We start from the raw sequence: 27386 nt of genomic DNA on the forward strand, positions 1-27386 counted from the left end.
AAACACCATCAGCCAATATCAAGGTTAACATCAGAGTGATGCCATATTGCTAGTAGGTACCCTTGATAAGATGCAATGAAAATGGCACTTTTTGAGGAGGTCTTCCTCCTCAGAAAGCACAAGCCTAGTTTAATCGTGAGAAAAACATCAAACAAATCCCAACTGAAGCACATTCCACAAAATACCTGACCCATACTCCTCAAAACTGTTCAAATGATCAAAAACAAGTGCGGGAAACTCAGCGAAGAGGAGCCTCAAGAGACATGAGTACTAAATGTAACATGGGGTCCTGGATGAGCTCCTGGAACAGAAAAAGGATGTCAGCTAAAAACTAAGGCAATCCCAATGAAGTACGAGCTTTAGTTAATTATGGATCAATATCGGTTCATTAATTTTAACAAATGTACCATACTAAGATGTTAATAGAGGATACTGAGTGTGGGATATATGTATTATGCTCACAATTTTTCTATAAATCTAAAACTGTTCTAAAAGTTTTTTAAAATTCTGGATCCAGGGTTCTATCTCCAGTGATTCTGATTCTGAAAGTATGTGTCAAGGCACAGGAATATGCATTCATTTACAGGGCCCCAAATGATTCCGATGCAGATGATGGGAGAAATGACTGAGAAAACACGTATTTGGCTTGGTGAGGGTGGTGGTGGTGGTGGGGTTGGCTGAGCCAGGTAAAGGACAAGAAACCTTTGCCCAACTCTCTTAAATAGCTGTTCCAGGACCATCCGCTTGTGGTTGCCATTGTGTTCTGACCACAGATCAGGTGGGGTGAGCCTGGATAAAACAGTTTTGGTTCTGTGTCTTTCAATGTGGCACTATTATAAAAGCTTCCATTTGTTTTAAGTTAAGTTTCAGGGTAAATTTGTTATGCAGCGATAGATAAACTATAACACTCCCCAACTCTTTAAGCCAGTCTTTTGTTTCCAAATTCCGTGGAGCAAGTTTGACGTTACATAGAGTCAGGCCCAAAGAATGGTAGTAATGGCATGAGTGCTCATTCACAGCTAGTTGCCAGGTTCATATGGGGCACCCTGCCAAGTACTTAATTTACATGTTTTTCATTTAACACCTACATGGGGAGAAGCGTTTTCATAGATGAGAAAACTGAGGCTCAGAGAGGAAGTGACCCAAGGTCACAACGAATGAGGGGAGGCCAGGATCCCTACTCTGGTTCGTCTGATGCCTGAGCCCTTTGCCTTAGCCACTGTGCCTGGACTGCTTCAAACTTAACTTCCTCCTCTGCTCTTCTTCCCTCCCAATCCTGAAAACGCAGCTGAAATGTCAGCCCTCTAGGAAACCTTCTGGCCTGGCACCACCACTACCCTGCCCCCCTGCCAGGCCTTCAGCACACAGCACACTCTGAGACACGGCCGTGCTGTGATGGGCCCTGTCACCTCTGTTGCTTTTCACCATCTCAGGTAATGGCTTCTGCTCAGCTGCTCAAGCCCCAGCCCACAGGCCAGCCTCAATCCCACCATTCTCCTTACCACCTCTCCCCCTTGATGTGCTTCCCTTCAAGTCTGTGGAGTCCACCTCCAAAGTCACCCCTAATCCATGTGTTTCTTTGCCTCTTTGCTGCTACTGTCCAGCGGGGTTACCATTGCTTTTACCCTGGAGGCTTCTGTACTCGTGTCCCTTACAACCATCCTCCCCAGCAGCCAGTGATTTCTTGAAGGTATATCAGGTGTCACTTCCTGCTTGGTAGCCCCCACTGGTTTCCTACTGCAGAGTCCGTTCTGTGGCCTGGGGTCTGGGCATCAGCTCAGCATGCCCCTCTAGGAGGCCTTGCCAGGCCGTCTCCCTAACACCAGACGCCACCCTCTGGCCCTCCCCTAGGACTCGGCCCCTGCAGCATTTCCTTCATACCACTTGGTAGGGGACACTGTGGTCTGCCTACCCAGCAGCCATCCCATGTCCTCGACTTCTCCTGGCTAACAAAATTCCAGTTTTGCTCAGGTGACAACAAACTTGAGGGCATACATTGGTCTTCCCTGGTCCTGGAGACAAACCCAGAGTGGGCCAAGGTCATTCCCATTCCAACTGGTGGTCACTTTAGAAACGAGCACAGGATACAGCTCTGGCGGATGAGACATAAGGGGCAGTCTGCTGGGAGCTTCTGCAAGTTCTCCTCATTCTTAGAGAGGGAAATGAGGAAGGAGGGGCTGTGCTCTTCCCCGGACCCTCTGCAGGGTGGGATGTTGTGGGAGGAGGCGAGTCGTGTCGCCGCTGCAGCTGATATGCTGCTGCTGAATGGCAGGGCCCAGGCCCTTGCTTCTGGGGCAGAGCCCCTGGAGCCCCCGCCCCGATGGCGCGGACCTAGAATGATGCTTCTGGTGCTGTGGCCAAAAGCAGACCCCTCCCTCCAGATCTCAAATCACCTCCTCCTCTTTGCCACTGTTACTCCATTCTAGAAAGTGAGCTCCATGAGGAAGGGGGCCTTGTACCTCTTGCTTCATTATACCCCCATTGCTAGACTGGGTGACATCTGGCACAGGCTATAGCAGGTGCTTAATGAATGGACAAATTAATCCGCCTAGCTACCCCACCAGGCCACCAGCTCTTCCCGGACAGGGACCCATCTTATCTCTGTGTCCCTGGGACATGGCAGGGGTTCAAAAGCCTTTGTAGGATCAATAGATCAGGGAAGCCAGAAGCCAGATGCTCAAGAACCCAATTTAATAAGATTTACAAGTTGAGACGTACAAAAAAACACCCTAACCATGTACAAGTCATTGTGAGACTAGGGACTGAATCCTGAATGCAGAGAGACCGCCCGGCTGAGGGAGGCCCCAACATGTTGGAAAGCTGAAGGTATTTTCCCACTGATTCTCTAAATCTTGGCCTTATCTAACAAATATAACCAAACCCCAAAAGTGAGGCAAAGATTTAAGAGCTACCCAGGTCTAACTTTTTCCCTCTCCAAGCCTCCCGGCTCCAGGAGAGTAGACAGGGGAACTGAAGGACAGGGACAGACTATAAACCTAAAGAGAACAGCACCGCTGGCACCCACCCGACAGGGACTGCACGGCTGACTGGTGACCACAGGCTTCTCCTGCTGATTAAGGGCCAGCGGCCAAGTGCCCAATGTGGGAGAGCAGGGAGAGGTGCCGAGGGGCGCCCAGCACCTTGGCGGGGTCTCCTTTTGCACAGGCTGCAGGGAGGCCCTGCCTTGTCTGGCTGGGCTGGCTGCCGCCAGACACCTGGGGATCACCAGGGCAGGGGGCCGCCGTCTGTCCCGCTCTCCCCTTCCCCGTCGTCCTCCAGCTGGAAGGGCTTCACGGGCCACTTCACCCTGACGACAGGCTCCACGTGGTCCTGCAGCCGGTGCCGCTTCATGTGGGCATTCCGGCTCTTGATCTTGTCGAACACCCTGAGGAGTCAGCAGAGGAGGTGGGGTCAGAGGACAGCAGGCAGGGCCCGGGGCTGAGGCTGGGCCCAGGGTGAGCAGCGGCGGGGAGAGGGAGAGCCAGGGTGGGAAGGGCCGCTACCTCTCACACTCTCTGCAGGGAAAAACGCCCTGGCCCTCCACGCTGCCCGGAGGCTCGGGAGTCCTCTTGGGGCCTGTGTTGGGGCTGGAGTTGAGGATGGACTCCCTCCTGTAGCTCTTGGTCTTGATCTTTAACTCGGGCGTGGGTCGGTGGCCGGGTCTCTCCCGAGGGCTGCAAGTGACCTGCAGAGAGGACAAAAGCGATACGAGGGTGCCGAAGGGCATGTCCTCTGCAGGGAACCCCCCAGGGGAACGGCCTCCCTACCCTCCGCCTTGGGAGGAGAGTGGGCATCCATACCAGGCTGGCGCCCAGCCACCCCCCAGGATGCGCCACCTTCTCTTCGGTCCTTTCTCCCTCGTCTGGCTCTCTCTTAGTCCTCTTTTCTAGTCCGGGGGCTCGGCCACAGTCAAACTTGATCATTTTTTTCCAGATGTAATAATATTCCACACACTGGGTTACAGTCTTTGTCTGGATCTAATGAAAGAAAACAGTAGCCGGCTTTGCACAGCCCCTTGCCAGCCGCCGTGAGTGGTACCCTGAAGCCTGGCACCCACCCCACCCGGCCAGCCGCCACTTTGTGGCCACCCAGCCCAAATGTCTCTCCCCTCAGCCTGGTGGGCCCCGGCCCTTTGAGGGGCGAGGGGGTTCAGAGTGCAGCCACGCAGGGGCCACCACCTAACTTCTGACCTCCAGGGCTCCTTCCCGGTTGGGAGACGCCACCTGGGACTGATGAGAAGAGCAGACCCTCCCATGGTGGATACCACGCGGCCCTTCCAACCCTGAGGGCCGCCTCTAAAGCCACGGCAGGAGAAGCGGGCCACGATGGGAGGGGATGGGCTGAGTGTACAGTTTGAGTTTCGGGCATTCTGACCTCACCATTTGTTCTTCCCTCCACTAAGAAACGATCTTATTAAAAACAATTTCTGGGAAACGGACTTTGGCCCAGTGGTTAGGGCGTCCGTCTACCACATGGGAGGCCCGCGGTTCAAGCCCCGGGCCTCCTTGACCCGTGTGGAGCTGGCCCATGCGCAGTGCTGATGCGCGCAAGGAGTGCCGCGCCACGCAGGGTGTCCCCCGCGTAGGGGAGCCCCACGCGCAAGGAGTGCACCCATAAGGAGAGCCGCCCAGCGCGAAGGAGGGAGCAGCCTGCCCAGGAATGGCGCCGCCCACACTTCCCATGCCGCTGACGACAACAGAAGCGGACAAAGAAACAAGAAACAAGACGCAGCAAAAAGACACAGAAAACAGACAACCGGGGGAGGGGAGGGGAATTAAATAAATAAAAAAATAAATCTTTAAAAAAAAAAAAAAAAAAAAAAAAAAAAAACAATTTCTGTAAAATAAAAAAGGAAAGAAAACAGAAAAAGTTTAACTGCACCGGAAAGAAAATTTCTAGGAAATTAAGATGGCTATTGCACTCACTTCAGAAAATACTTCCCTGTTGCTAATTTTTCAACGTATAACTAAAATGTGCACAAACAGTACAGCTAAGAAATACCACCACATGTAAGAAGAGGAAGTTGGACTTCTGTTTTTGGCCAAGATGGACCAAGAGGAACTGGATTTACCCTCACCCAAAACAATGGGAGAGAAAATCCAACGCAGTCAAAGCATGTGACACGGTGGCTGGTGAGACACTGGCATTAGGCAACAGAGGACACTGGGCCCTGAGACAGCAACAGGGCGAGCCCTCAGGCTCCCTAATTTACTGCCTCGAGAGTGCCCAGGCTGCGGCACCGGAAGGGGAGGCCAGGCAGAGCCTGATGGGGCTCCCCAAGGGGAGATGGAACAGAGTCTGAGGCAACCCAAGTGGCCAGAGGACACAAGACAAAGTACCAGGAAAGAGAGAACACTGGAGGGCCAGAGAGAGTTCCCCTCAGGGACTCAGCAAGGGCTGACCAGCACATGCCTGTGAGGGAGGCCCCCAAAGCTGGGTAAAGAACCAGCCTGAGGGGCTGGAGGGAATGATACCTGCCGTTTGCACAGTCAGGAACAGTGCCTGTCCCCACCAACGGGACAGCCAACCTCCTAGTCCAAGGGCCCTAGGAGAGTACCAGCAAAGCCTTGCCTTCAGAATGAGGAATAATTAGCCCTATGCTCTGGTCCTGTCTGAAAAATCAAAAAGCAGTACCCAAGAGATCAAGTTGTTTTCAAGGAAATATTAATATGCCTAGAGCAAAACTCAAGAATAGGAATGAAAGGGAAACGGACTTTGGCCCAGTGGTTAGAGCGTCCATCTACCACATGGGAGGCCGGCGGTTCAAGCCCCGGGCCTCCTTGACCCGTGTGGAGCTGGCCCATGCGCAGTGCTGATGCATGCAAGGAGTGCCATGCCACGCAGGGGTGTCCCCCGCGTAGGGGAGCCCCACGCGCAAGGAGTGCGCCCGTAAGGAGAGCCGCCCAACGCGAAGGAGGGAGCAGCCTGCCGAGGAATGGCGCCGCCCACACTTCCCGTGCCGCTGACGACAACAGAAGCGGACAAAGAAACAAGACGCAGCAAAAAGACACAGAAAACACAGCCGGGGGAGGGGAGGGGAATTAAATAAAAATAAATCTTTAAAAAAAAAAAAAAGAATAGGAATGAAAAAACATCCAGCACCCAACAAGCTAAACTTCATTATGTCTGGAACCCCATGAAAAATTTTCAAGCAACTAGGACTTCTGGGAAGATGATGGACTAGAAAGACACGGGACTCTCTTCTCTCCCTGAAAAATAGCTAGATAGGCTGAAATGGCCTGGAAAACAATCTAGGGTTTGGGACACCAGGTGAAGGCTGGACACTGCCCAGAAGAGAGAGGAACAAAGGAAAAGAATCACGAGGCCAACACTGTGAGCTGAAACCAGCAGCTGCCACTGCTGGCACCCTCCCCCACGCTGAAGACGCTTTCGAATCCTCAGGCCTCTGGGTGGCTGCAGACTAAGGGGGCCACAGGGATCCACCACCCCAGGAAAGAAGAGAGAGATGGACACAGCCTAAGGCTGACTTAGCATTTTTTTTCTTTCAGGTACCTGGGACCAGGGATTGAACCGTGGCCCTTGTATGTAGAAAGCTGGTGCTCAACCACTGGGCCGTATCAGCTTCCCTGTGTTGGTTTTTTCAGTTGTTTTGCTTGTTGTTTGTTCTTGTTCTTTTTCAGGAGGCACAGGGAACTGACCCCAGGACCTTCCATGTGGGAGGTCGGCACTCAACCGCTTGAGCCACATCTACTCCCTGACTCAGCTTTTGACCCACGAGTCCTTCCAGGCTGGGGAGGGCTGCAACATTATTTGCCTTAGGAACCAGCGCGGGACTAAAGAGACCCAGGACTAAAGAGATCTGATGATCTTAATCTCCCTCTCTACTAATCGGGACTGGTTATTGAGGACACAGAAGGAAATGGGATTATTTCTTACCCGGGAAAAGGGAGGGCACTGCCAGAGAAGGTTGGAGAACTGTCTCTGAGAAAGTCTGAATTACAAGGCTCTCAGTCTCCAGGCAGGAAGCTGTATCACATTGATCCGGGCCACACTGCAGCGAACACACTCAGACCAGGCATTTAACTGAGAGGGCTGCCAAAGAACGCCATCTGCTGGCAGACCAAGGAAGTGCATGAGAGAAAATTCAAAGTAAAATAAGAGAGGCATTTTCTAGCCCAAAGCCTTAGGAAGTGGGTCTGCAAACCATTACTGGGTCCAGAGCTCTGGTTCTGAGCAACTAGCAGGGAAAACTGTGAAGACCTAGAACAAGATGAACCAAGAACCAAAGAACAGCAGTAACACACAGCCTCCCGCCACTAAATACCCCCGAAAGAGAGAAATTAAAATGCACCTGAATAAACTACTAACCTAATCAAATGCCTAGACATCAGCAAAAAATTAAGAGCCAAACTAAGGAAATGGAAGACATGGCCCAGGAAAAGGAATATATCAAAGTCCCAGAAAAGACACAGGATGTGAGAGAACTAATTAACAAAATGCATGCAAATTTCCAAAATCAAATGAATGAGTTGAAAAACAATATGGCTAAAGAGATAAATGACATCAAAAAGACAATGAAGGGAAGCAGATGTGGCTCAAGTATTTGGGCATCTACCTACCACACAGGAGGTCCTGGATTCGATTCCTGGTGCCTCCTAGAGAAGACGAGGAAGACAGCAAGCTAGGGCAGCAGGTTGGTGTGGCAAGTTAACATGACAAGATGGTGCAACAAGGAGATACAAAGAGGAAACACAATGAGAGACACAACAAAGCAGGGAACAAAGGTGGCTCAAATGATTGAGCACCTCTCTCCCACATGGGAGATCCTGGGTTAGGTTTCCATTGCCTCCTAAAGAGAAGACAAGCAGACAAAGAGAGCTCACAACGAATGGACACAGAAAGCAGATAGCAAGCACAAAAATGAGGTGGGTGGGGGAATAAATAAAAATCTTAAAAAAAGACACTGAGTGAGCACAAAGAAGAATTTGAAAACCTAAATAGAAAAGTAACAGAGCTCACGTAAATGAAAGACACAACAGATGAGATAAAAAACACATTAAAGGCACACAACAGCAGACTCGAAATGAGAGAAGAAAGAATAATGATGCCAAAAAAAGAAGAACTGAATTAAGAGAGAAAAGAACAGAAAGAGAAAAGAATGGAAAAAATTGAGCAGAGGCTCAGAGAGTTGAATGACAGCACAAAACGCAACAACATATGTGTCATGGGAGTTTCAGAAGGAGAAGAGAAGGGAAAAGAGGCAGAAAGAGTATCTGAGTAAATAATAAATGAAAATATTCCAACTCTCACTAAGAAATGAACTTACATGTCCTAGAAGCACAGCATACCCCAATCAGAATACATCCGAATAGATCTACTCCAAGACACATACTACTGAGAATGCCAAATGTCAAAGATAAAGAGAAAATTCTGAGAGCAGCAAGGGAAAAGCAAACCATCAATACAAGGAACGCCCAGTAAGACTTACTACAGATTTCTCATCAGAAACCACGGAGATGAGAAGACCGTGGAAAAATACAATTAGGACACTAAAAGAGAAAAACTGCCAGCTGTTACTTTATCCAGCAAAACTGTCCTTCAAACATGAAGGCGAGTATAAAATATTCACAAACAGAACCTAAGAATTCATAAAAAAGAATTCACCTTTATAGAAAATATTAAAGGAAGCCTTTAAAGCCTGAAAGAAAAAGATAGGAGAGAGAGGCTTAGAGGAGAGTATAGAAGAAAGAAGAGAAGAAAGGATAACCAAAAGAGTGAAAAGACATGAAAATATGCTATGACATATGAAAACCAAGAATAAAATGGTGGAAGTAAATAGTGAATTTATAGTAATATCACTGAATGTGAATGGATTAAACTCCCCAATCAAAAGATATAGGGCAAAGGGAAGCGGCTGTGGCTCAATTAATTGGGCTCCTGTCTACCATATAGGAGGCCCTGGGTTCACGTCCCAGGGCCTCCTTGTGAAGGCAAGCTGGCCCGCGCCCACGGAAAGCTGACGGCCTGCGCTTGTGGAGAGCTGATTGTTGGAGTTTCGGACCTGAAGGGTATCAGGAATGAAAGACAAAGAGAGATTGGGATCAGGGGATCTGAGAGCATTGAAGCCTCAAGCTCATCAGACAAGTTTATTAATCTCAGGGGCTTCTTTATATACCCCTAGCAATCGTGAGAACCAGCAACCATCCTAGCTAACTATTCCCATTACCTCAACCTGTGTAACACAATGGACCAAAATCTATGATTATAATTCAAAGTACAAAATTTCAATGTTCTATTGTTTTGTTCAGAAAGCATACCCATAAATCTTGTTGCTCAGGTTGCCCCGTTCTACCTAGTCCTTGTTCTACCTGAATGTACACATCTCCTTGCTAGATTTATGACCTGCACGTATAGCTATGGAGACAGCATGACTCTGTGGTCAAGGAAGTAACTTGCTTCCATGGAAACAACATGCCTTTGTTTCCCATAGCTGATGACCTCTGCCTGCGGAGAGCTGACACAGCAAGATGACGCAACAAAGGGAGACAAGCAGATTCAGAAGAATGCACAGTGAATGGACACAGAGAGCAGACAGCAAGTAAGCAGCAAGGGGGATAAATAAAATAAAATAAACCTTTAAAAAAAAAGTACAAACCCTTAAAAAAAAAAAAGACATAGGCCAGGGAGTGGATGTGGCTCAGGAGTTGGGTGCCCACCTCCCACAGGGGAGGTCCTGGGTTTGGTTCTTGGTGCCTTCTAAAGAAGACAAGCAGGGAAGCAGATTTGGCCCAATAGATGGGGCGTCCGCCTACCACATGGGAGGTCCGCGGTTCAAACCCTGGGCCTCCTTGACCCGTATGAAGCTGGCCCATGTGTAGTGCTGATGCGCTCAAGGAATGCCCTGCCACGTAGGGGTGTCCCCCATGTAGGGGAGCCCCAAGTGCAAGGAGTGCGCCCCGTAAGGAAAGCCGCCCAGCACAAAAGAAAGTGCAACCTGCCCAAGAATGGCACCACACACACAGAGAGCTGATGCAACAAGATAAGCAACAAAAAGAAACACAGATTCCTGGTGCCGCTGATAAAGGAGGACAGAAGCGGTCACAGAAAGAACACACAGTGAATGGACAGAGAGTAGACAACTGGGTGGGGGGAAGGGGAAGGGGAGAGAAATAAATAAAAAAATGAATCTTTAAAAAAAATAAAATAAAGAAGACAAGCAGATGCCACAATGAGTAGACACCACAATGAACAGTCATCAGAACTGCCACAACAAGCCAATGCCACAACAAGCAGGCGCCGCAGCCAGCAGACGACGCAGTCAGCAGATGACGTGGCCAGCAGGGAGCAGGCGGCGCAGGCAGTTGGGCACTCACCTCTCATGTGGGAGGTCCCAGGTTCAGTTCCCTGGGCCTCCTAGAGAAGACAAGTAGACACAGCGAGCAGACAGACGAGGGAGCCATCTCCAGGAAGGAGGGAAATAACAATAAATAAATGAATCTTTAAAAAATAAAGATATAGGCTGACAGAATACATAAAAAAAACCATGAGCCATCCATATACTGCTTACAAGAGATTCGCCTTAGACTCAGGGATACAAACTGGCTGAAAGTGAAAGTGTGGAGAAAGATACTCGACGCAAACAGTAACCAAAAAGAGCAGGGGTAGCTATACTGATATCAGACAAAACAGACTTTAAATAGTAAAAATTTATAAGAGCTATAGAAGGCCATTATATATTTATAAACGGGACAATCCACCAGAAAGCTATAACAGTCATAAATATCTACGCACCTAAACAGGGTGTCCCAAAATACATGAGACAAACTGGCAAAACTTAAGGGAGAAATAGACATCTCCACAATAGTTATTGGAGACTTCAACACCCCACTCACATCATTAGATAGAACAACTAGATGAAAGATCAGCAAGGAAACAGAGAACTTGAACAACATGATAAATGAGTTAGACCTAACAGACATATACGGAACATTGCATCCAAACTTAGTGGGTTATACATTCTTCTCAAGTGCCCATGGATCTTTCTCCAGGACAGACCACAAGTTAGGGCACAATGCAGCTCTTAATAAATATAAAAAGAATGAAATTATACAAAGCACCTTCTCAGATCATAATGGAATAAAACTGGAAATCAGTAATAGAAAGAAAAGAGATAAATTTGCAAATATGTGGAGGCTAATCAATATGCTACTAAATAATCAGTGGGTCAAAGAAGAAACTGCAAGTGAACAGTAAATATATTGCAACAAATGAAAATGAGAACACTACTTATGGGAGGAAGTGGATGTGGCTCAAGCAGCTGAGCACCTCACTTCCACCTGGGTTCAGTGTCTGGTGCCTCCTAAAGAAAACAAATAAACAAGCAAACAGCGAGCAAAACAAGCAAAACAAAGAAAAAAACTTATGGGATACAGTGACAGCAGTCTTGAGAAGGAAATTTATAGCCCAAAATGCCTATATTAAAAAAGAAGAAAGAGCAAAACTCAAAATTTAACTGAAGAAAACAAAAAAGAACAACAAACTAATTCCAAAGCAAGCAGAAGAAAAGAAATAATAAAGAGCAGAAATAAATGAAATTGAGATTACAAAAAGAGAAAATCAACAAAACCAAAAGCTGATTCTTTGAGAAGATAAAATTGACAAACCCCTAGCTAGACTAAAAAAGAAAAAGAGAAGATGCAAATAAATATAATCAGAAATGAAATATCTAAAATATGATTCTGGATCATATTTCTTATGATACAGAAATAAAAAGGATCATAAGAGGATTATGAAAAACTGTATGCCAACAAACAAAATAACCTAGATGAAATGGACAGGGAGTAGATGTGACTCAAGCAATCAGGTACCTACCTCCCACATGGAAGTTTCTGGGTCAATTCCTGGTGTCTCCTTAAAAAAAAAAGACGAGCAGACACAGTGAGCGGACAGACAAGGGAGCCATCTGGGCGAGGGAGGTGGGGGAATAAAAAAAAGAAACTATATATGAATTGGACAAATTCCTAGAAATGTATAACCTACACTGATGTTGTAAGAAATACAAGAACTTAAACCAATCACATTTAAAGAGATTGAATCATCACCAAAAATCTCGCAACAAACAAAAGTCCAGGACCAGATGGCTTTACAGGTGAATTCTACCAAGCATTTCAAAAAGAATGAACACCAGTCCTGTTTAAACTCTTCCAAAAAACCGAACAGGAGGGAAAATTACCCAACACATTTCATGAAGCCAACATGACCCTAATACCAAAGCAAGATAAAAACACTACAAGAAAAGAAAATTACAGACCAATTTCTCTAATGAACATAGAAGCAAAAATTCTCAATAAAATAAACTTGCAAATCAAATCGAACAGCATATCAAAAGACATACATCACAACCAAGTGGGATTTATTTCTGTATGCAAGGCTGATTCATCATAGGAAAATCAAAGTAATAAACCACATTAACAAAATGAAGGGAAAAAAAACATGATCCGCTCAATTGATGCAGAAAAGGCATTTGACAAAACCCAGTGTCTTTTCTTGATAAAAAACATTTCAAAAGATAGAAATAGAAGGAAAGTCCTTCTATTGTCATTATGATAAAAGGCATATATGAAAAACCCACAGTCAGCAACGTACTCAATGGGGCAAGGCTGAAAGTTTTCTCTCTAAGATTAGGAACAAGACAAGGATGCCCACTGTCACCATTGTTATTCAACATGGTATTAGAAGTTCAAGTTAGAGCAATTAGGCAAGAAAAAAAAAAGGCATCCAAATAGAAAAAGAGGAACTAAAATTCTATTTGTGGATGGCATGATCCTATATTTAGAAAATTCTGAACTACCTACAACAAAGCTCCTTCAGCTAATAAATGAGTTCATTAAAGTGTCAGGACACAAGATCAACCCCCAAAAATCAGTAATGTTTTTGTACACTAATACTGAACAATCTGAGGAGGAAATCAGGAAAAAAATTCCATTTAAATAGCAACAAAAAGACTCAAATACCTAAGAATCAATTTAATCAAAGAAGTAAGGACCTATATGAAGAAACCTGCAAAACAATGCTAAAGGGAAGCGGATGTGGCTCAAGTGATAGGGCTCCTGCCTACCATATGGTAGGACCCAGGTTCGATCACTGGGGACTCCTGGTGAAAAAGAAAAGAAAGTGTGCCTGCATGGCGAGCCAGTGCCCACATGGCGAGCTGAGTTTCCACATGGTGAGCCAGTGCCCACACAAGTGAGTCATGCAGCAAGATGATGATGCAATGAAAGAGAGATGAAGGGGAGAGTCAAAGTGAAGCACAGCAGAAACCAGGAACTGAGGTGGCACAGCTCACGGGGAACCTCTCTCCATATTGGAGGTTCCCAGGATCAAATTCTGGTGAATCCTAGAAGAGAAAAAGTGATAAAGAGAAGATAAAAAAGAAACAGATACAGAAGATCACACAGCAAATGGACACAGACAGCAAAAACAGCAAGGTGGGGAGGGGGGAGGGGGAAATAAAGAAATAAATCTTTTAAAAAAATCTAAATAAATCAGCAAAGACCTAAACAAATCAGAAGATATTCTGTCTTCATGGATTAGAAGACTAAATATCATGAAGATGTCAGTCCTACCCAAACTGATTTATGGATTCAATGCAATACCAATCAAAATTCCAACAGCCTACTTTCAGAAATAGAAAAGGCAATTACCAAATTAATTTGGAAGGGAATTTGCACCCAAATAACTGAAAGCATTCTAAAAAAGAACAGCAATGGAGGAATTTCACTGCCTGACCTTGAAACATATTACAAAGGTACAGTGGTCAAAACAAGCATGATATTGGCATAAAGATAGACACATCAATTAGTGGAATAGATTTGAGAGTCCAGAATAAACCCTCACCTCTACAGAGCCAACTGGTTTTTGACAAACCTACTAAGCCCACGTTAACAGGACAAAGCAGTCTCTTCAACAAATGGTGCTGGGAGAACTGGATATCTATAACCAAAAGAATGAAAGAGGACCCCTATCTCACTCCCATACAAGGATCAACTCAAAATGGATCAAAGACCTAAACATAAAAGTCAGGACCATAAAACTACTAGAAGAAAATGTAGGGAAACATTTTCAAGATCTTGTGGTAGGTGGTGGTTTCTTGGACCTTACTCCCAAAGCATGCTCAACAAAAAGGAATAGATAAATGGGACCTCCTCAAAATTAAACACTTTTTGCACCTCACAGGACTTTGTCAAAAGGGGGAAAAGGCAGCTGAGTCAATGGGAGAAAATATGTGGAAATCACAAGTCCATTAAGGGTTTAATACCCATGAAATATAAAGAGATGTTACAACACAACAAAAAGACTAATGACCTGATTAAAAAATGGACAAAAGAAAAAAAATTTTTAATGGACAAAAAGGCTTGAATAGGCATTTGTCCAAAGAAGAAACAGAAAGCAAAAAAAAAGTTCAACATCACTCATGATTAGGGAAATGCAAATCAAAGGTACACTAAGATGTCATTTTACACCTACCAGAATGGCCACTATTAAAAAGACATAACTGCAAGTATTGGAGAGGTTGTAGAGAGATAGGGACACTTATTCACTGTTGATAGGAATGTAGGAATGTAGGATGGTACAGCTGCTGTGGAGAACTCTTTGGCAGTTCCTAAAGAAATTCAATATAGATTTACCACGTGACCCTGCAATACCACTTATGGATATATACCCAGAAGAACTGAGAACAGTAACATGAATAGACATCTGCACCTGATGTTCATAGCAGCATTATTCATGATTACCAAAAGGTGGAAATAACCCAGGTGTCCCTCAACTGATGAATGGACAAACTGTGGTGTATTCACACAATGGAACATTGTGCAGCCATAAGAAGAAATGAAGTCATAAAACATATGACAGGGAAAAGGACTTGGCCCAGTGGTTAGGGCGTCCGTCTACCACATGGGAGGTCCACGGTTCAAACCCCGGGCCTCCTTGACCTGTGTGGAGCTGGCCCATGCGCAGTGCTGATGTGCGCAAGGAGTGCCCTGCCACGCAGGGGTGTCCCCGCATAGGGGAACCCCACGCGCAAGGAGTGAGCCCCATAAGGAGAGCCGCCCAGCACAAAAGAAAGTGCAGCCTGCCCAGGAATGGCGCTGCCCACACTTCCCGTGCCGCTGACGACAACAGAAGCGGACAAAGAAACACGATGCAGCAAATAGACACAGAGAACAGACAACCGGAGGAGGGGAGGAATTAAATAAATAAATAAATCTTTAAAAAAAAAACAAAAACATATGACAAAATGGATGCACCTGGAGGATATTATGTTGACTGAAGCAAGCCAGACACAAAACAACTAATACTGTATGACTGCACTACTATGAACCAAATATATTGTGTAACATATTATATGATTCCATTTATGTAAAATGTAAATATAAATCAATTTATAAAGATAAATTATCAGGCATGCAAATAATCAGGAAAATATGAAACAAATGAGAAACAATCAAGTGACACACATTAGAATTAGTAGGAAAGGACATTAAGAGTTAGCTGACAGGGAGATGGAGGGGGTCAACCACGACACCAGGGAGCCAAGAGTGCCTACAACTGCAAGCAGGAGAGTTGCATCCATCATTCAAATGGAATCTGAGCAACCTCTTGATATAGAGGTGGAGTGGACATAATCATCCCAGGGTCCACAGATTGGAGGAATGGAGTATGGATAAGAGTGGACTTCACTGATATTCTGTTCTGGAACTACTGTGACTAGTAATGGAAGTTAATGTAGCATTGATGTGGAGAAAGTGGCCACAGTGGCTGCTGAGGGTGGGGAGTGGGAGGAGGAGATGTGATGTGGGGGCATTTTCAGGACTTGGAGTTGTTCTGGGTGGTACTGCAGGGACAGCTGCTGGACACTGTGTGTCCTCCCATGGCCCACTGGGTGGACTGGGGGAGAGTGTAGACTGTAGTATGGACCATTGACCATGTGGTGCAGCAGTGCTCAGAGATGTATTCACCAAGTGCAGTAGATATCCCGTGATGATGGAGGAGGTTGTTGTTGTGGGGGGAAGGGGAGGGTGAGTATATGGAACCTCATATTTTTATAAAGACAAAAAAAGTTATTATAAATGTACACTATATGTTCAAACAGTTAAGTACAGCCAGAGAGGAATTCTAGAGATGAAAACTATAATGCCCAAGATGAAAAATACACTGGATGGCATTAAGTGATGATTAGACACTGCAGAAGAAAAGATTAATGAATTTGAAAGGACAACAATAGAAACTATTCAAATTGAAAGACACTGAGAAAAAAGAATCAACAAAAATGAAAACAGCATCAGTAGTGGTGGGACACCTTTAATCAGCCTAATGTACTTTATAGTCCTCAAAGAAGGGAGGGACCAAACAAATATTTAAAGAAATAATGGCCAAAATTTTTCCAAATTTAATGAAAACTATAAATGCACAGATCCAAAAGCGCAACAAACCCCAAAGATATTAAGAATATGAAGAAAACTATACCAAAGCACAACATAATCAAACTGCTCAAAAGTGATAGAGAAATTCCTAAAAACAGCCAACCAGAGAAAAAAGAAACATCGTGTACAGAGGAACAAAGACAAGGAATCAATTTCTTGGTGGTAATAATAGAAGCAAGAAGACAGCACAGCAATATCTTTAAATTACTGAAAGAAAAAAAAAGTTCCAACTTAGAAGTTTATACTTAATGAAAATAGCTTTCAAAAATGAAGGCAAAAGAAGAAGGACTTTTTAGACTTAAAAAAGTGGAAAGAAATCATTATTAGAAAATCTGCACTACAAGAAATGTTAAAGGAAGTCCTTCAGGCAGAAGGAAAATTATCCGAGATTTCAGTGTATGGATCTCTCCAAAGGGGTGAAGAGCAATGAAAATGGCAACTGCATGAGGAACTATATAAGACTTTTCTTAATATTTAAATCTCTTTAAATGATCATTTAAAAGGATTCAAGTCATATAAAGAATTTCTCTGACCACAATGATGTTAAATTAGAAATCAGTACAAGAAGAGCTCTGGAAAAATCCCAATATTTGGAGACTAAACAACATACTTTTAAATAACTCATAGATCAAAAAAGAAATCCAAAGGGAAATTAGAAAGTATTTTGAACTGAATACAAATGAAAACCCAACATACCAAATTTGTCAAAGTAGTACTATGAGGAAAATTCATAGCACTGAACAGCTATATTAGGTAAGAAGAAATAACTCACATGAATGACCTTAGCTTCTCCCTTAAGAAACTAAGAAAAGAGCAAACTAAACCCAAAACAAGCAGAAGAAAAGAAATAATAAATATCAGAAAAGAAATTAAACAGAAAAATAGATAAAAGTCAAGAAAACCAAATACCAGGTTCTTTGAGAAAATCAAAATTGATAAGCCTCTAGCTAGACTGATCAGGATAAAAAGCCACAAAATACCAATATCAGGAGTGAGAGAGGTGAACATCACTTTAGAGACTACAGACAATAAAAGGATAATATGAGAATATTATGAAGAATTTTATGCTAATATTTAGACAACTCAGATGAAATGTACAAATTCCTTGTAAGACAAAGCTCACTCAAGAAGATACTGATAACCTGAATAGTCATGAATTTAATATCATTTTAAAAATATGAATTTATTTAAATTAAATAAGTTGACTTTATAGTTCAAAACCTTCCCATAAAGAAAACTACAGGCCAGATGACTTTGCTACCAAATATTTTATGGACAAAATAAAAACAATTCTCAATAAACTGCTCCAAAACATGCAAGAGGAGGGAATACTTCCCAACTCATTCTATGAGATCATTACAAGAAAAGAAAACTATAGAATATATCCCTCATAAGCATAGCTGAAAAAATTATAAACAAAATTTCAGCAAGTAGAATTCAGCAATATATAAAAAGGTTAATACATCATGACCAGTGGCATTTATACTAGGAATGCAGGGTTGGTTTAACATTCAAAAATCAATGTCATTCACCATATTAAACTAAAAACAGTCATATGAGCATCTCAATTCCTGAAAAAACTCTCAGCAAATTAGGAATAGAAGGGAACTTCCTCAACTTTAAGACAGTATCTATGATAAAAAGCATATAGCTGACATCAATCTTAGAGGGGAAAGACTGAATGGTTCTCCCTAAGATGATGAACAAGACAAGGTCTATTCTCACCATGTCTATTCAACACTGTACTTGAGGTTCTACCAGAACAAGAAGGCAAGAAAAAAATTAAAGGAATCCAGATTGGAAAGGAAGAATAAAACTATCTTCATTCACAGAAGACTTGATTGTGCAGAAAATCCAATGGAATCTACAAAAAAAAAAAAAGCTGTAAGAGCTAATAAATGAGTTTAGCAAGCTTGCAGGACACAGTATCAAACAAAAATCAACTGTACTTCTATATACTAGCCACAAACCATCAGAAATTGAAATTTTAAAAATAGTGCCATTTGTAGCAGCATCAAAAAGTAGGAAACAAAGGGATAAATCTGACAAAAAGATGTGTAACACACGTACACTAAAAACTTCAAAACACAGCTAAGGGAAATTAAAGAAGACCTAAATAAACACTGACATACCTTGTTCATGGGTCAGAAGAGTCATTATTAAGATGTCAATTCTCCCAACTCATCTATAGGGATAAGGAAGTACCAGTCAAAATATTAGTGGTGTTGTGTAGAAATTAACAAGCTAATTCTAAATTACATATGGAAATGCAAAGGACCTAGACTAGCCAAAATTTTGAAAAAGAACAAAGTTGAAGGGTTATTATTATCAGCTTTCAAGACGTCCTATAAAGCTACAATAGTCAGACAATGTGGTGGTAACTTAAAAACAGAGAGCTAGATCAAGGGAGCAAACTAGAGACTCCAGAAATAGGCGCAGGCACATAACAGATTTTTGACAAAGGTGCAAAGGCAGTTCAGTAGAGAAAAGACAGTCTTTACAACAAAAGATACCAGAACAATTGAATACTCACATGCAAAAAGATGAAATTTGATCCCATACCTCATATCAGGTACAAATATTAACTCCAAATAGATAATAAAACTGAATCCAAAACCTAAAACTATAAAACTTCTAGAAGAAAACAGAAGGGGAAATCTTTGGTTTTGGATTAGACTAAGATTTCTTAGCTACTGCACCAAAATCCTGGTCCATAAAAGAAAAATAATTGGACTTCAGTTACGAGACTGAATAGACAAGCCACAGACTGGGAGAAAATATTACAAAGCATATATATGGATAAAAGACTTGTACCCAGAACTCCCACAACATCAATAACACCCCAATAAAAACATAGACAAAAGATGTGAAAAGACACCTCACCAAAGAAGGTGCATCGGTAGCAAATAAGTACATGAAAAGATGCTCAAGTCATTAAGGAAATACAGTGAGATACTTCTACACACCCATTAGAATGGTTAAAACTGAAAAGACTGACCATACCAAGTGTTGGAAAGGTTGTGGAGCACAATCTTACACACTGCTCGTGGGAACATGAAATGGTACCACCATTTTGAGAATGTTTGGCAGTTTCTTAAAAAGCTAAATATACATCTCCCATCTGATGCAGTTCCACACAGGTAATTACCTCCCCCCAAAAGGAGGTGAATGTCCAAACAACATTCACTGTCCATGAATGTCCACTGTGGCTTTATTTATAATAGCCCCAAGGGTTCATCAATAGGTACATGGTGAAACAAGCTGTGCACACCATACAATGGAATACTTCTCTGCACAAAAAGAAGAATGAGCTATCGATACAGGCAGTAACATGGGTGAATTGCAAAATAGTTATGCTGAGTGAAAAAGCCAGATAAAGCAAGGTACATACAGAATGAGTATTGCATTTCTAGAAAACACTCAAATGTGCAAATTAATTTATAGTGCTAGAAAGCAGACGGCCAGCTGCCTGGGGACAGGTAGGGGCATGAAGGGAGGGATTAAAAGGAGCACAGGGAAACGTTTGGGGGTGTGGAGATGTCCATTACCTTCTTGTGGTGATGGTTGCACAGGCATGTACATAAGTCAAAGCATATCAAGTCTTAAGACTTCAATTAGGTGCAGTTTTATGTACACCGAATTTTAAAAAGCAGCAGGACATTAAGAATAGTATGGTCTCATCCTTTTCTAAGTGTGCATGTATGTGTGTAAATTCTGTGTGGGCAGAGAAATAAATGCCTGTAAATACTCAAGCAAATAGTTAACAATGGCGCTCAGTCAGGGCGGGGCAGGGAGGTCTTTGTTTTGAGCACGCCATGCATTTCTGTACTGCTCCGATCGTTCACAACAGCTCTGTGCGTTAGAGCCCTTTCCAGTCGCGAGTGCGCCGTCCAGGCGGGAGGGCCAGGGCCAGCAGGCCTCCGCGTGGCCCGCAGCTCTCACTGCCCTCAGCTGTGCCAGGCGAGGCCATGTGGACACCAGCCCACATCTACCTTACCGTCTTGTGAATCAAGAAAAAGTCCTTCTTGTGGGCACAGAACGCTTTCTTAAAGAGCCTCTTCTCCATGGGGGTCCAGATGTCCGAACCTGTCGGAGAACACAGCCAAGAGGGGAAGGGCATTTCTCCTTCTGGGACCACAGCCGTGGCTGAATACAGACTGCCCTCCTGTGGAAAGCAGCCATTGCTGAGCACCAGCCACGCTGAGCCCTTTGCTTGCTTGACCTCACACAAAAGCCCGAGGAAGTAGGGACCGTCACTGTCCCCACTTTACAGATGCAACAACTGAGGTTTTCGTCCATCAAGAGACTTGCCGAGGGCCAAGTGGGGGCCCAAGGCGACCTGACTCCAGGGCTGGACCTGGGCCCACCTCCATCTCTCCCCAGCCAGGGGTAATCCTGCCTGGCTACATTATGTAGAACCCATAAGGGGACCCCCCAGGGAAAGGAGGAAAGTGGGGTCCCAGCAGGAAACAGCTCCCACTGAGCCATCCTGGTGAGGGCAGCCCCTCGGGAAAGGCAGGTGAAGGCTCCAAAGGGCACGCCCCGCAGTTCGGGCAGAGCCTGCCATGGGCCCAGCCAGGCACAGACCCACCTGTGTAACGATAGTCGGCGAGTGGATGAGTCTGTGATTTCTGGGGTCCTCTGAGCAATAGTGTCTCCAGGGCAACCTGGAACAAGAAGAGTCGCAAGCTGCTCACTGAAAGAGGGGTGAGATTGAGGACTACGTTCACTCTTCCATTCATGTGAAAAACACTGAACACCTCCCATATTCCAAGGCTCCTTCTACCCACACTGTCGCCTGTAAGCTGACGACCTCCTGCGCATACGGTTGATCTGGCTGGCACTTTATTGCATGCCAAGACTCTCGATGAAGGGAAGAGCGTGTGGATTGGTCTGGCACAAGCTCCTTCTCTCCTTGAGGACCAGCGTTTGAGGCAGCACTGCCCCACTTTTGTTTCCTTCACAGTGCTGGTCATTATCTACGAACATAGTCCTTTTTTAAAAAAAATGTATTTCCTGTTTTGTCTCATCTCATAAAACTTAAGTCCCATGAGGGCAGGGATGCTCTCTTCTCACAAGTGTGGCCAAGACTGGCTATGGAATTTGCAGGGCCCAGTGCAGAATGGAAATGCAGAAACACTTGTTCAAAGTCATTAAGAATTTCAGGACAGTGGCGGCAGAGCCTTAACCCAAGTGCAGGTTCCTTCCGAGCGTGGGGCCCTGGATGACAGCACGATCGCCCAGCATCGAGCAGGTCCTGGCCTCAGCGCTTACGACATTACCCCAGGCACACAGGAGGGACCCAATAAAAGACTATCAGTCGTGCTTGTGGGCACCTATTATGTGCCAGGCCCTGGGTCCCAGCTTGATAAAAACCAGACTGTGCGCTGACTCTCAGGTCCCTGGCCAGGCTTTCTGCTTATTTCCTGAAGCTCAGCAGTGAGGAGGTGCCCTGGAGGGGCAGTGGCAGTCATGCTGCTCACAGGCTTTCCTACGTGCATTTTCAAATCCAGCAATAAGCTCCACATGTGAATGAGCTGGATGCAGGCCCCTGGCGGGCTCCTCTCCCCTCCCCACTGTCCCCGCCACAGCCCCGAGCAACCCTGGGGCTGCTGGTGTTGCTCCAGAGAAAGAATCATCCAGGGAACCCTCATCTGAGCATTTCCCTGCAGGTCACAAGGACCACACCAATCCCAAAGCCCTCGGGAGAGGGAAGGGTGGCCTTCCTTCAGGCTGCACCAACTGTGAAGACCCCACGCAGGTGGCACCTGGCAGGCACCTGGCGGCCCGCCCCCGGCCCCGGCTCACCTGAACGTCGCCCTGGGCTTCGTGCAGGCAGTGCAGAGCCAGTTCCAGGTTGGTGCCCCCTCCTGGCATCACGCTGGAGCAGGCCACGTTGCACAGCTCTGTCACTGTGATGGTGAGAAGCAGCGCCAGTCATGTGTCAGGAAGAGACACAAAGGGGTCGGGAAGTGCCAGGGAGCAAACCTCCCAGAGGGCACAGAGGGGAGAGCTTCCGGGGGACAGGGAGCCCCCAGGGGGCCGGTGCTGTGCGGGAGGAGAGGCAGGGCTTGGGGACAGCACAGGAGCAACCCCCTGGGCCAAGGGATCACTCCCACCCCAGGGACACTGCTCCTTGGTCAAGGCGAGAGCCGCCGGGGGAGACGCTCCCTGGAGATGGAGGAGGAGGAGGGGCCTTGGGAATTAGACCCCTCAGACTCAGCCACCTCTGTCCTGTGTTTCTGGGTTGGTCATCACATCTCCCCAAGGCTTCCAGACCAGAGACGCTACAGGGTCATCAATCTCGGCCAACGATCTCTCCTGGAGCTCTGGGATCTCAGCCTGAAAGCGGCTTCCTATGTTGATGTGTCTGAAATGCGGCCACATACAGACATGCAAGAAATACACAAAGGTGACTAAGACAGGGCACAGAGTGGAGATGCTCTGGGTGCCCTGCTCTGGGGCCACGTCCCTGGCTTGGGGCATAGCCTCTGCCACCCCCAACTGCTTCCAGTATTCGCCACCACAGACAGATGCACGCCAGCACTCCAGAAACCTCCCCGCAGACACTTCCTTCCTTCCTCTCTTGGTCCGCTTTCCCTAATGGCCAGGATTTCTGCCCTCGGCGTCTCGTGGGGTCCAGGACAGGTCCACCTCCCACGTTCCATGGATGCTCGAGTCTCGCACTGTGCCATCACCAGTTCTATCTAGAACCCCAGGGTCCGGGGCATTCTGCCCCCTGGAGGCCAGCTCTGGGCTGTCAGGATGGAAGGGGTCGGGGGCCCTGCCGACAAGCACCCGGAGGAACCCACGGCTGCTCTGAGGGAGGCCCTGTGCTGGGCCTGCTCCTGAGACCGAAGCGCCCTTGGGAAAACCTGACTCAAACTCAGGGGCAGGGAAGCGTCCTTGCTACGGGGAGGCCCCTCCGGGTTTCTCTTCCAACTCACGGCTCAATGCTGATCTTGGTGTCATCCTTCACCACACAGATGCTGAAGGAGCCATCCACTGGGTCTAGAAGACACGGGACAAAAAGCCTCGTGAAGACAGACTGGCAGTGACCAGCTGAGAGCAGGACGTTCAGCTCGCATGGGGAGTAGGGGTGGGGCAGGGCTTCTGAAAGGACAGAGTAAGGAGCTCTGCAGAGCCTCGCCAGAAAACAGACAGACAAACAGAAAACAAAGCAAATTAACTGGTGAAAATTATTTAAGAAAAAAAAAGGTCTCTGGAAATTGCCCTAAGGGAATACATGCCCAGGGAGAGACATTCATCCAAGAATGGGGACTCCGTTTGGGTGAGCACAGAGAAGGTCTGTCCCTTGAGCCATGGCCTGCTCCCCTTCCCTCCCCCTGCCCCAGCCCCACTTTCTGGAAGCCCTGCTCCCTGCCCCGCGCCCATCTGCTCTCAAGTGGGTGCCCCGAGCCCCCAGCTGCCAGGCTTGGTCTGGGGCTTCACCCATGAGGGGTGGCTGCTGGTGGCGTCTTCAGCCCCCACCCCAGCCTCCTGTTGCAGAAGCTCCATTCCATAGTTGTGGATTGGAGGCCTGGGTCCCCCTTACGGCACCCAATCTCCACTCCTAGGGTGCAGCCTCCCCAGGGTGCAGCAGGCCAAGAACCAGAGGCCCTGACCCCCCTCACCCCCGCCTGCTGAGCAGAGGCTGACGGCAGCGGAGAGGGCCAAGGGCTGCTGCCCCCACCCAGAGCCCAGGCAGAGAAGGGGGTTGCTCTGGGGAAGGCGAGCCACTGCCCCCCAGCTCCAGTGCAGTGGCGCTGGGGTTCTGCCAGGGGCACAGCAGGGCAGGAGGCCAAAGAGCTCGGAAGCTCTGCGGAGGGTACCGACTTCCTCTGCCACAGAGCTGGAGAAAAGCATGGTGCAGAGCAGGTAAGAGGCGGCTGGTGGCTCAGGACAGCAATCCAAGAGAACCAGGCACAGAACAGTCAGCCAAGAAGAGTCCTCTGGGATCCTGGCTAACTCTGCGCTCAGGGGACACCCACTTGGAAGCAGACAGGTGTGGAGCAAGGCGCAGGCACAGGGTGGGCGTGAGAGCGTCCCCACATCTGCATGCCGGGCTGAAGCACAACTGAACTCTAAGCACCTCAATCCAGGTGTGACCTCAGGCGATGGGGCTGAGAGCTAGGCTCACACCCATCCGTGGGGTCTGCAAGAGGCTGTGCATGTCAACAGCCCCCTCAGGCGCCAAGGAGGGAAGTGCCACCAAAACCAGTGATCGCGACAGTGGTTTCTCCAGACCAGCCACAGGCCTGGCTCCTGGTGGGCCCCTCCCCGCCCCCTCCCAGGTCCTGACCACAGTGAAATGAACCTTGCAGCCGTGGGACTGCAGAGAAAAACAACTTGGACTGCAGGGGCGAAAGAGGGAAAAAGCCAACTTCAGGCGCTGCCTACTCTGAATACCAGTCTCCCCCTCACTCCCTTCCGCTCCCCCTCTCTTCCCCGTCCCTAAGGCTACCCAGGTGTCAGGGAGGCTCCTAGCCCAGCGGTCCCTCCGTCCCTCCTCCCAGCCCTTCCCCACTCCAGGTGCTCTCACGACTGCAAAGGAAAACACCGCACACCGAGGGGCCTTACAGCAACCTCAGTAAATCCCTCCCCCACCCCAGTGATGGCCCCCTTACTCTCCTGCAGAACTTTTCTTCCAACCCATTCCTGGCCTTTTAAAAAAGCTGATTGTTCTGTTTTGACAGACTTGAGTTCTCTCTCCCATGCTACAGCAGCCCCTGAATAAAGTCATCTATCTGTTTCACAATGTTTGGAGCAGGTTTTTCTTTGATAATAGTCCCTGGGTGAACATGAGGCAAAAATGTAAACTCCATGAACTGTGATTGCAATTTCCAAGCGAGAAGCACACTCAGTGGCAAAGAGTAAAAATCTAACTGGCCAAGGAGGCTTAAACTGAACCCTGAACAATGTAATGGGCTTATGCTGACCAAGAGGCAAACCCTCAGTAGCTAAGCTAAAATATCAAAACAAGGGGCAAAATCTGAGCAGAGACATCAGAGGCTGTTTCAGGGCAAGGCGTACGGTGAGGCATGCCACCTTCTAGAATTAGTTCAGCCATATCACTAAACAGGCAAAAAAACAAGCTAACAATAAGAAAACCCCAGGGGATCAGTACCCAGGGTTGCAATAATATATTATCCAAAATACCCAGCTTTCATTAAAAAAAAATTATAACATGCAAAGAAATAGGAACATACGACCCAAAAATGGAAAAATCAGGCAATAGGAACTGCCTTTGAAGAGGCCCAAAGAACAAAGATTTTGAAGCATCTATTATAAACATTTTCAGAGAACTAAAGGAAACCAAGCTTAGAGAAGTAAAGGAAGATATGATAACAATGTCTCATCAAATAGAGACGACTGACAGAGATGATTTTAAAAACAACCAAATGGAAACTCTGGAGTTAAAAAGTATAATCAGGCGGCGGACTTGGCCCAGTGGTTAGGGTGTCCGTCTACCACATGGGAGGTCCGCGGTTCAAACCCCGGGCCTCTTTGACCTGTGTGCAGCTGGCCCACATGCAGTGCTGATGTGCGCAAGGAGTGCCCTGCCATGCAGGGGTGTCCCCACGTAGGGGAGCCGCATGCGCAAGGAGTGCGCCCCATAAGGAGAGCCGCCCAGCGCAAGAGAAAGTGCAGCCTGCCTAGGAATGGCACCACACACATGGAGAGCTGACACAACAAGATGATGCAACAAAAAGAAACATAGATTCCCGTGCAGCTGATAACAACAGAAGCAGACAAAGATGCAGCAAATGGACACAGAGAACAGCCAACTGGGGTGAGGGGGAAGGGGAGAGAAATAAATAATAAATAAATCTTAAAAAAAAAAAAAAAAAGCATAATCACCAAAATGAAAAATTCACTGGAGGGGCTTAACAATAGATTTGAGCTGGCAAAAGGAATAATCAGCAAACTTAAGGATAGGTCAGTAAAGATTATATAATCTGAAGAACAGGAGAAAGAATGAAGAAAAATGAAGAGAGCCTCAGGAAAAATAAGCGGGACACTGTTAAGTGCACCAAAATACATGTAATGGGAATGCCAGAAGAACAGGAGAAAGGGATAGAAAAATATTTAAAGAAATAATGGCTGAAAACTTCCCAAATTTGATGAAAATTATTAATCTACACATCCAAGAAACTCGACAAATTCCAAGTAGGATAAATAGAGATCCACATATAGAGACATCATATTCAGAATGTTGAAAGCCAAAGATAAACTCATGAAAGCAGTGAGAAGAAAATGACCCATCCTGTATAAAGGAAGTCCCATAAGATTAACAGTTGAGGGAAACGGACTTTGGCCCAGTGGTTAGGGCGTCCGTCTACCATATGGGAGGTCCGCGGTTCAAACCCCGGGCCTCCTTGACCCGTGTGGAGCTGGCCCATGCGCAGTGCTGATGCGCGCAAGGAGTGCCCTGCCACGCAAGGGTGTCCCCCGCGTGGGGAGCCCCACGCGCAAGGAGTGCGCCCGTGAGGAGAGCCGCCCAGCATGAAAAGAAAGAGCAGCCTGCCCAGGAATGGCGCCGCCCACACTTCCCGTGCCGCTGACGACAACAGAAGCGGACAAAGAAACAAGACGCAGCAAATAGACACCAAGAACATACAACCAGGGGAGGGGGGGAAATTAATTAAATAAATAAATCTTTAAAAAAAAAAAAAAAGACTAACAGTTGACTTCTCATCAGAAACAACGGAGGTTAGAAGGCAGTGGGATGACATATTCAAAGTGCTGACAATAAAAAACTATCCACCAAGAATCTTGTACTCAGCAAACTATCTTTCAAAAATGGAGGCAAAACAAAGACATTCCCAGATAAACAAAAATTAAGACAATCTATTGCTAGCAGATCTGCCTTATAGAAAGTATTAAAGGTGGAATATTTTTTTGGTAATAAAAAGAAATGAAGTACTGATACCTGCTACA

General features: G+C 46.3%; 1 protein-coding gene across 1 annotated transcript in view; it reads right to left on the minus strand.

Moving 5' to 3' along the window:
- Positions 1-2674: 2674 nt before the first annotated feature.
- The window catches only part of ZNF541 (zinc finger protein 541), a 126128-nt gene continuing 101416 nt past the window's right edge, over positions 2675-27386 (minus strand). The window contains exons 10-17 of the mRNA XM_058280497.2: positions 23393-23456; positions 22673-22815; positions 22254-22357; positions 21037-21112; positions 20443-20531; positions 3837-3977; positions 3504-3685; positions 2675-3385 (exon numbers count right to left, since the gene is read on the minus strand). Of these exons, the coding sequence (XP_058136480.1) occupies positions 3223-3385; positions 3504-3685; positions 3837-3977; positions 20443-20531; positions 21037-21112; positions 22254-22357; positions 22673-22815; positions 23393-23456 (962 nt within the window). The 3' untranslated portion in view covers positions 2675-3222. The remainder of the gene's footprint in view (positions 3386-3503; positions 3686-3836; positions 3978-20442; positions 20532-21036; positions 21113-22253; positions 22358-22672; positions 22816-23392; positions 23457-27386) is intronic.

The sequence above is a fragment of the Dasypus novemcinctus genome, chromosome 18, assembly GCF_030445035.2.
Source record: "Dasypus novemcinctus isolate mDasNov1 chromosome 18, mDasNov1.1.hap2, whole genome shotgun sequence".
In the NCBI taxonomy this organism is placed as follows: Eukaryota; Metazoa; Chordata; class Mammalia; order Cingulata; family Dasypodidae; genus Dasypus; species Dasypus novemcinctus.